The sequence below is a fragment of the Athene cunicularia genome, assembly GCF_003259725.1.
Source record: "Athene cunicularia isolate RWA chromosome 23 unlocalized genomic scaffold, athCun1 chr23_part2, whole genome shotgun sequence".
NCBI lineage: Eukaryota > Metazoa > Chordata > Aves > Strigiformes > Strigidae > Athene > Athene cunicularia.
The window spans coordinates 864,326-874,184 of record NW_020799131.1 but is presented as its reverse complement, the minus strand read 5'-3'; the positions used below and the strand labels follow the sequence as shown (position 1 = coordinate 874,184).

At 48.7% G+C, this 9,859-nt stretch overlaps 1 protein-coding gene across 1 annotated transcript; it reads left to right on the top strand.

Annotated features, from left to right (window-relative positions):
* The first annotated feature begins 8,308 nt into the window (after nucleotides 1–8,308).
* Nucleotides 8,309–9,844, top strand: LOC113488367. The gene is made up of 5 exons (XM_026863468.1): nucleotides 8,309–8,381; nucleotides 8,448–8,596; nucleotides 8,726–8,875; nucleotides 9,034–9,188; nucleotides 9,496–9,844. Exons 1-5 carry the CDS (start codon nucleotides 8,309–8,311, stop codon nucleotides 9,842–9,844), a joined length of 876 nt encoding a protein of 291 aa, XP_026719269.1.
* The last annotated feature ends 15 nt before the right edge of the window (nucleotides 9,845–9,859 follow it).

Genomic DNA, 9,859 nt, shown 5'->3' with positions numbered 1-9,859 from the left:
CCCCCGCCCAGTACCCTCCAGCTGCTCCATGCTGCAGCCACAGGGGCTGCTTCTGGCTGCAGAAGATGCTGTAACCTGTGGTCCCATTAGTTTCTTGGTTCAGAGGAAATGGTTTGTTCTCAGAGTGAATTCTCTGATTGCTGCTGCTTACCCCATATCTAAATTATTTAGATAGCCATGAAACTCAAGTGTAAAAGCATCAGAACCCACAGCCTTCTTCAGTAACCACGAGAAAGGGTTTGGTTTATAAGGCAATGGGAGTAGTTTCAAGCATCACTAACAATTACAGAAGGGATGTTTTCCAAATTTGAGAAACTAACCTGGAGCTTCTGTCATAGTAGTCTGGATTTGTAGCTGGACAGAAGCCCAGAGCAAAGCATGGGCATGTAAGAATGTCGTCAGTAAACACAGCAGCAGAAGAGGAGATGCTGGTCACAGGCCCACTGTGGTGCAGGAGAGCTCGGAGGGTCTCACCCAGGGTCCTGTTTATAGGGTCCAAGATAATTGACTTTTGTCAGACACTTCTCACTCCGGCCTAGCTTGGACAATGAGGTGTTCTGGTGTCTTCTGCCAGCTGTGCAAGAACTTACTGGGTGTGCAATAGTCTTACTGTTCTCCCCATGAAATAATTCGAAGAACGAAAGAGCTGACAAGAATGATTTCAAAGAAATAAACAAACAAGCCCCAAAGTAAACACACAATGCACAATCTTCCATCAAAACTATATCTCTGTTACTTTAAACTTCTGCAGAGCTGGTGACTGATGACAGTTCTTACACTTTCGTGGGATTTTAATCTATTAAAATTAGAAGGAGCTGTGAGCAGTGGCACATTCAAGTGCTGTCCTGTGGAGATTCCGGAGGAGCTGTTTGGCCAATCTTTTCACTCCTGGGAACTGCACACCTCAGACACAGAGGATGGGATACAGCTGACGCATGGAGACAAACGCTACAACTCCTGAAGAGTTATAAGGTAGGTATGTTTATTCTGGCACCGGGGTGCAAGGGATTTCTCTGCAAAGCTTGCACACCCACAGCACATTTTACCAGAAATTTATACAGTGTAGATATACATATTCATAGGGTTACACAATACAAACATACATATGCATAACTAAGGTGGGGTTTAGTTCAAAAGTCTGTGTCAGCAGTTCTGAAATGTTTATGTGTCTTTGCACTTGCATATTCCCTCCTGGTGGTCATCTTCAGGGGTCTTCTGGAGGAAGGCCTGCAGTCTTCCTCACTGTGTACTTTCCACCTTTCGCTGGGAATGCTGAGTTGGTGGGGCCCCAACTCACAGAGTCGGTCTCTGCCAGATGGTTGCTCCATGTTGTTCTTGTTATCTCTTTACTTCATGCCTCAAGGCTAACTGGTACTTTTTAATCATACTAAGCTAATCCTCTGTCTGCCAAGCTACACTAAATAAAGTTACTAAGGAGAAGAACAAACTCTACATTTCTTGACTCAGTTTTGCCCTTTTCTTTCACCTTTGAAAATTCCTTTGCTATATTATGCTGTTCCTAAGCACTTAAGCTACAGTTCAGCAGTCATAAGAACCCACATCATCATTTTTGGATGTGAGGCTTCAAAGGTCCCATGGGTGGCAATTCCCACTGTGGTTTAGGGGCCTTCTTCACCCTGGTATGGTGTGTATCCACGATGTCTGCTCCTTGATTGCCATATGGGACGTTAGTAACACCTGAAACAGACCCTCCCACTTTGGTTCCAGAGGTGAATCTGAAAAAGATCTGATATATACATAATCACCAGGTTTAATGTCGTGTACAGGCCCATCCAGACCCCAGGCTCTGGTCCCTAGGACCAATTTTTCTATTTCCCTCAGCTGTCCTTTATTTTAAGGGGATATTGTGTAATTCTTATGGGCTTTGTCCCCTGTCTAGGTCTGATTATTATAGGGCAGGTGGTCTTTGCTTTTCCCGATGTTTTTGAGGCTTATACCACTGGATATACTTGGTCCCGAACCTCCTCAGGGATCTCTGTTTTAACTGGAGTATTCATGAGGGCTAAGCTCAAAATTTCAATCAACCATTTTTCCACAACTCTGATTTCTATTTTCCCTTTTTAAAATTTGATTTCTGCCTCTGATTATTCTAACAAGTCTTGTCCCAGTAGAGGTTCTGGCAAATTTGGCATGTATAAAAATTTGTGTACTCCTAATTGCTTTCCTAATTTAAATTTTAAAGGTTTCAGAAAGTATGCCTTTTCACTTTGGCCAATAGCTCCCCTTACTGTTACAAAGTCATCCTCTAAAGATGTTAAAGCTTCATTTAAAACTGAAAATGTTGCTCCAGTATCAGCTAAAAATTCCATATTGTGCTGTTGCTTCCATAGCTTTATTACAACCAGTGGATCCACTAAGGTAGATTCCCCAGGTCCCCATCAATCGTCCTTAACATGGGCTTGTACCCTCACTTTTCCTTTCCGCCTCTGGACATTCATTTTTCCAGTGTCTCCTCTGCTTACACCATGCACACTGGTCCTTCCCTAAAGGCTTCTTGGGTCCCACATTCCCAAATCTCCTACTTTCTGCTGCTACCAACACCCGCTTTTCCCTCCTCCGGTCTCTCTCTTCCCTATTGCTATATACTTCCCATGCTTCGTCCAACAAAGTCTCTTTCTTCTCTCTGCCCGTTTCAACTTTTGCAACTTCCTTCGAATGTCACTTGCTGACTGCCTTATAAATAATGACACTGTTGTAGTCCCACTTCTGACCCTGGATCTAAGGGTGTGTGTTGTCTCATAGTATCCCACAGCTTATCCAGGAATTCTGATGGGGTCTCTCTGGGTCCCTGCCGAACAGCATATAGGGTGGACCAGTTACTTTTGGTACAGCCCGTTCCATGCCCCTTACAATCCAATCCCTATATACATTTAGCAATTCTTGATGGGCTCCTTTGTTGGGGTTCCAGTGTGGGTCCTGTAAGGGGAAATGATCTTTTATATCTCCTCCTACAATTTTGAGGTGATCGGTGGCCAGATCCTGGGCTGTTTTTAATATTAATTGTTTTCCAGTTTCTGTCATGAGATCCAATAATAATAATTGTATATCACTCCAATCAAGATCATATTAGTTTTATTAGAAACTGAAAATGCTTGGTCACCCCAACAGGGTCACTTCGATACCCCTTTGCTCCCCTTTTCCAAGCTTCAAGATCGAAGAAAGTGAAAGGGACTTTTATTCTGACAGGCCCGTACGGCCCTACAGCCTCTCTCAAGGGAGTCTGCAACACCGCTCGCTTCTCCCATCTCCAAGGGTCAGAGGATGTGGGGCTGTGAGGCAGAGACCCTGACTCCAAACTTTCACTCTCCTCCTGTCGGCTTCTTACCGGTGGTTTATAGTACTCTGGTAAATCCTTTATTTCAGCCTCTTGCTCCTTCCCCAGTTCTGTGCACCTTTGTCCTATAGTGCATGATGAACAACATCTCTTCAACTTTCCTTTCCTTTCCTTCTTATTTTCCTTCTCCAGTGCCAGCACTAATGGATCTTGTGGGGGTGCCAGACCACAGTCTGATATTCAGGGTGCTTTTGGAGGGTGAAAAACATTTTTGCATAGGAGACTTCATCCCACTTCCCCTCCCTCCTTAAAAACAGCTTCAGTTGTAACAGTGTTATAATTCAAGGTCCCATGAAGGGGCCATTTTTCCCCATCATCCAATTTATATAGGGGCCACCACTGATTACAGTGTTTTATTAGGGTCTTTTTATTCACACTTCCACCCTGAGGTCTCCCTATCTTCTTCCAGTGTGTTAAAATACAGCCCAGGGGACTTCTTGACTATTCCTCCACTTTGTCCGCCTCCCATCTTGTCTCCTTTACCCCTTAAGCTAGCAACAATAATATCTCACTCAGGCAGATGGTACAAAGGTGTAGTCTCACCACAGCGTACGCACCTAAATTCAGGACAACGATTTACATAGAATTACTGCCTCCCATTAAAGGAGATATTGTACCTATGACACTTAAAACACTTTGCACGAACAGGCAGCACTGATGACACAGCGGGCGGGCACTAGGGTGCGCTCGGTACTCAGGAACGTTAACTTGTCCTGCACATGCTGTCTCAGCTCAATTAAAGGGTCCTTTTACTGATTCTTTATGAAAATTTCCACAAATTACTTGTCTGAGCTCTTCCGAGCGTTCTATTCTGTCCCAATCCTACAAGTTCTTACAATTTTTACACCACAAATCGCCTCTAAACCAAACCCAGACGCATTTTCCACAAATAAAACAGTCCATCACAAATATCGGGTTACATGAATAATCCCAACACCCGCGTATAGGACACCAGAAGTTGACAACTGGTTCAGCTCACACTGTTCCAGAGTCTGCCCTGCACTTCGTTCCTCTCCGACCGCTTCCCTCGCGGGATAACGGAACCGCACTCGCTTCGCAGCTGGGCCACGTCTCACACAAAACACACAACGAGGCCCTTTACACTTATTACTCAAACAACATAAAATAACATTGCTAACATCAAAATACCAATTACAACAACTGCTAAAGTCACGTTTCCCAGCAGCGATCACATACCATGAGCCGTTTGCTGTTCATTGATCACCACAGATCCACAGCTGATCAGTATGGATTAGATTATAACACACAGCACCAGATTTTACATTTGATGATAATAATGGTTATGCCACACACCACTCCTATACTCCCGTTCTAGGAAGACCCAAGCCAGATCTAGAATGTGGTCAGAGTGTCGAAACTACTCTGCCCCCAATGGACCCCACTACCTTTTGGGGACTCGAACCCCAACCCCAGGGGCGAGCTCAAAGGCTCTTTACCTCGCGTAGGATGTCTCCTCGTGACTTACAGGATCCCCCCACCTTCTCCAGCACACCTGGAACACCGATGGATGGTCCTTGTCTGCCAAGATCGGGAAAGCGAGGGAGGTTCGCCGAGAAAGAAACCTCAGGGAGTGCCTAGAACGTCCCTGTCTCAGCCGGTCCTGCAGCCAAATGGCTGCATGGAAACGAGATCTACGACTCCTGAAGAGTTAAAAAGTAGGTATGTTTATTCTGGCACTGGGGTGCAAGGCGATTTTTCCACAAAGCTTGCACACAGTCTCCCCAAGTAGCCAGATACTTATTACACTAAGGGTTGCACAATACAAACATACATATGCATAACTAAGGCGGGGTTTAGTTCAAAAGTCTGTGTCAGCAGTTCTGAAATGTTTATGTGTCTTTGCACTTGCATATTCCCTCCTGGTGGTCATCTTCAGGGGTCTTCTGGAGGAAGGCCTGCAGTCTTCCTCACTGTGTACTTTCCACCTTTCGCTGGGAATGCTGAGTTGGTGGGGCCCCAACTCACAGAGTCGGTCTCTGCCAGATGGTTGTTTTCACAAAGATAACAGAGTCTCCAAGCTGTTCCTGTTATCTCTTTGCTTTATACCTCAAGGTTAGCTGCTACTTTCTTATCATACTAAGCCAACCCCCTAGTCTACTAGGTTACACGAAGTAATTTTACCAGGTGGTGTGGTTTGAACTCAGCAGGTAGCAAATTGCCACATGGCCAGTTGTTCACTCGCCCCCTTTCCCTCAGTGAAATAGGGGAGAGACAGGGAAAAAAAAAAAAAAGAAATTTTTATGTTAAATAACAAAAATTTACGTAGCAAAACAACAGTAATTATAGTAGTCTAAAACAGGTAAAATGCAGTAGTGGCTCACCGAACAGCAACCGGTACAGAGCTCATCCTGAGTAGCCATCTTAACCCACCAGAGAAACCTGCCCAGCCCATCCAAAAAAACCTCCCTATATGCTGTGCTTTGATGTCACAGGACATGGAATGGTCCAATGATCAATCGGGACCCAGCCCTCCAGCTGTGCTCCCTGTGCACAGGGAAAGTTAACTCTATCCCGGCGAAAACCAGGACACTAGGGAAAAGAACAAAGAACAAATTCTACATTTCTTGACTCAATGCATGGTTAAAAAACCAAAAGAAATAAAAAAAAGAAATAGGGTGTTGAAGAGAGTACTAGTTAAGAAGGAGCAGTGGGAATAAATGGATGAAAGGGAACATTTGTGATGGCCTTGAAAGAGTACTCAAAGAAAATCACTTTTAGCAGAGGTCATCTCCTCCCCTCTACCCACGGTTTCAAAACCTGCTTTGCAAAACTTAAAATATGTATTTCCTCCCCCAGATAAGACATTTTCCCCACCCTTCTTCACCCACCACATTGATTAAATTCATGAGAACCATACTGACTTCTGATGAGAGCACCTGAGAGAACAAGGCTGTCTCAGTATCTTGTATGTGGTTTATTGCCTTTAGCTCACTGTAGTTACTCACGTCAAACTGGAATTTTTTCAGCTTTCACAGTCTTTCTGTGCATCCTAATCCACACTGAATTAATGCTATAAAGGTTGACTAGTGTAGAAAGGTTTGTTAAAATAATTTTTAAAATAACCAGCTAACATCACTGCAATTTTTCTTTCCAGATTTGTGAGGGAAGTGCTCAGTTTCAAACGGTGATCATCCTGTTGGATAGTTTGATGTTCTTCAGTGGCCCATCTCTTAGCTACGTGAGCACCTATGTAATGTATTTCACAGCCAAGTTCTCTACCTGAGCAGCAATATCTCACGATCACAGGCAGCAGCCCAAACAGGTTTGCCTCTGTGCTGCCAGTTGTTCCATTTCCATTGCTTCAACCACCCACACAGCTCATTCACCACTGTCCATGAGTCGGTCCAGAGAAAGAGCACTGGCCACCTTTCTCACTCGCTGATAGCCAAGACCAGCTGGAAGGCTTTCACCTCTGCTAATTCACTCTGTAGTCATGGGCCAGGCCTCAGCACGTTGCAGTGCTCTGTGTCTCTCTGGAATTACCAGGATGACAGCATATGACTTCCAGAGATGTTACTAGTTCTTCAGGATTCTGCACCTGTTCAGGAGTGAAGTTCCAATACAGCGGAGGTGCCCACTGTCCTGGGCACTTGCCCATGCTATCCCACAGCCCCAGCCACTCATAATTCTCCAACCTGGGGGTAGATCTCCGGGCGATACTCTTAAATAGTTGCTTAAGCCTGAGCATGAGTGCCGGAACACACCAGCTCCCAGCAGTAAGACGTCCACAAGATTCCCCAAATTCTCAAACACAATTGTAAGTCCCCTCAGGAACAACAACTTCATCGTGCCATAAGTCAGTGTTTTATAGTGCGGCAAAACAAAAATCTCACTCCAGCTCCCACGGGTGGTAAGCAGCAACATGGGGACTATGTTCAGCAAATGAGGAGAGGAAATGTTAATGACCCAAGCGATCGACTTTATGACCAGCAGGTGATAAGCCAATAAAAGGAATGCTTCTAACATACGATTATGACACACTGACCTGATCAGCCGTTACGTGAAGGCTTCAAGCCCCACGCTGGGCACCAAAACGCACTGTCATGGTTTGAACTCAGTCGGCAGCCAAACACCACGCAGCCGGCTGCTCACCCACCCCTCTCTGGGGGAATGGGGGAAGGGAGGGACACAAGGAAAACTCGTAGGTTGAGATAAAATAAAACCAGTTTAATGACTGTAGTAAAACAAGCCGAGAACAATAATGGAAAGTACCAATGGGTAATGCACAATGCGATGGCTCAGCACCCACCGACCGATACCCAGCCCGCTCCCAGCCAGCCATCCCAAGAGAACAGAGATCCCGCCGTGGCAGCACACAGCCCTGCGGCTGTGCAGCTCAAGGAAACGAACTGTATCCCAGCTGAAAGCAGGACACTCTCGTAGCAGATTAGAGATACTCTGTGAGTGTGGGAGAAAACTGGAGACAGGCGAGCAAGCGCTTCAAGTGACCGCAAAGTAGGGATGGGGCAGCCTGTAGTATTTCTGTCAGGATCAAAGCAGAAGGTCCAGGGTTCGTGCCGGGGTGTGTGAACCCTCTGGGAGGAGCCGGTGGGTACCGGCAGGTGCTGAGGGGACATGATGGGGGCCTGGGGGCAGCCCGAGAGGAGCCATGGGCCAATGGCCAGCTGGGTCCATACCCCCCACAGGGGAACCCCTGCCCCGCCCGACCTGTGTGACATCACAATGGGAGTCCCTTTGTGACATCCCTCTGTGTCACCCCGCAGCACCAGAGAGAACCAGCGCAGCCCCGCAGTGTCTCACAAGACGGGGAAGGGACAGGGCAGGAGCACAGTGAGGAGACTCCTGAGCACAGCCCACATTTCCCCCTGGCGCTTCCCTTAAAGTGAATCCCCCCACTGTCCCTCAAACTTTCCTCCACTTTTGAAGATGCAGCAGACACCCCCCAGACACCCCAGGGTGGCTTGGAAGGAGATGGAGGATCACAGCGAGAGCAGCTCTCTGCTGGAGCCTGACACGGTGTCCATGGTCCAGCCGCTGCAGATCGGTGAGTGAGGGGGCCGATGCCGGGACCCCATTGCCCGCGTTTCAAGCTCTTGTCACCCGTTGGGAGGCTCGTTGGCCAAGATGGCTGTTGGCTTACCAACTCTTCCATGGTTCCGTGTAGATGAGACGCTGCTGGAGGAGAATCTAGAGGAATCGGGATGCGATCCTGAGGGCACCTGGTTGCAGTCTTCCCTCCGCAGCAGCATCCTGACAATGGTAAAGAGCTCCCCCCCGCCGAGACCCTTGTCTGTGGCATCTGCTTGTGCAAGCAAAGGGACCCAGAGGTGGTCGAGCTGCTCAGACAAGCTCAGTGTAACACATCTTCCCCCGTTCTTCCTCCCATAGGCGTTTGGGGAAGATCTTCAGCCTCCTCAGAAGACGGAAATTCTCCTTGTGGCCATTGAAGCCTTGACAGCGGATGACGTCCACGACAGGCAGATGGGCATCGGCATCGTGGACATAGCCATGAAATACCATGTGTCCTGGCTGAGGGATGTAAGTGCCCCGTGGCTGGAATGTCCTTCCGTGTCCTTCCGTGTCAAGTTTGTTCTTCCCTCCTGCCCTATGTCAGCACTCTCAGACACCCGAAACCATGTCAAGGCAGCAGGCAGGGATGGGAAGGGCAGCACCATCCTAACCTGTATCCCCTCCAGGTGCCAAAAGTCCTGAGAGGCATCCACAAAATTGTGGAACACATCCATGCGGAGCTGGCCCGGCACAGCCTGGACTTGCTGCTGCTACTGCTGCTCAGGTGGAGGCCCAGGGAGGTGGTCAGGACCCTGCTGGACATCTCTCCAACATGTGACAGGTACCGACCCTGACAGCCCTGAGGACTTTTTCCCACGGGGGGGGAGAGTGGCCCAGAGACCCTCTGTCTGCCAGACCCACGGAAGCAGGGAAGAGCAGGGCTCCCCATCCCCCGACGCTTCCAAGGCTTGGGCCAGAGCTGGCCAAAGCAGAGCCCCTGCCCCATGGGGAACAGCTCCTCAAGCTCCTGCTGCCTCCCCGTGCTCCCCAAAATGGGGGGGGTGGGCAGGGCCGGGGTCCAGATGAACTGGCCCCCGGGCGCACTGGCCGAGGCAGCTCTGCTGACGGAGTTTGCTCTGACTCGGCAGCGCTGCCGTGGCCCTGTGGGAAGTGCTGATCTCCGGGCGCTGGGCTTTGTGGAGAGTCTTGTCAGAGATGCTGAGCGTGCTGCAGGACTGCCGGCTGCGCAGGGTCTTCAGCTGTGCCGCAGAGGACTCCTGCATCTACCCCTTGGCTGTGAGTGACCACGCTCTGCCCCAGAGCTCTGCCTTTGTTCTCCTCCTCCTCCTCCCAGACGCCTGTGCCACATGCTCAGGCCCACCCGATGCTGGTTTGGCCCCACCAAGCCTGTCCCGGCACAGGCAGCACTCTGCCTTCCACCCTGCCTGCATCCCCCTGCCTGGCTCTGGCCCTGGCACAGAGACGTGGGGACTCTGAGGTGGCTTCAAGGGG

Excerpts from the sequence above, each read along its gene's own strand:
- LOC113488367 (XM_026863468.1), top strand. The coding sequence starts at position 8,309 with ATGGAGGATCACAGCGAGAGCAGCTCTCTGCTGGAGCCTGACACGGTG. Across the intron at positions 8,597-8,725 it reads GCAGCAGCATCCTGACAATG|GCGTTTGGGGAAGATCTTCA; the intron begins GTAAAGAGCTCC and ends TTCCTCCCATAG. Across the intron at positions 9,189-9,495 it reads ATCTCTCCAACATGTGACAG|CGCTGCCGTGGCCCTGTGGG; the intron begins GTACCGACCCTG and ends CTGACTCGGCAG.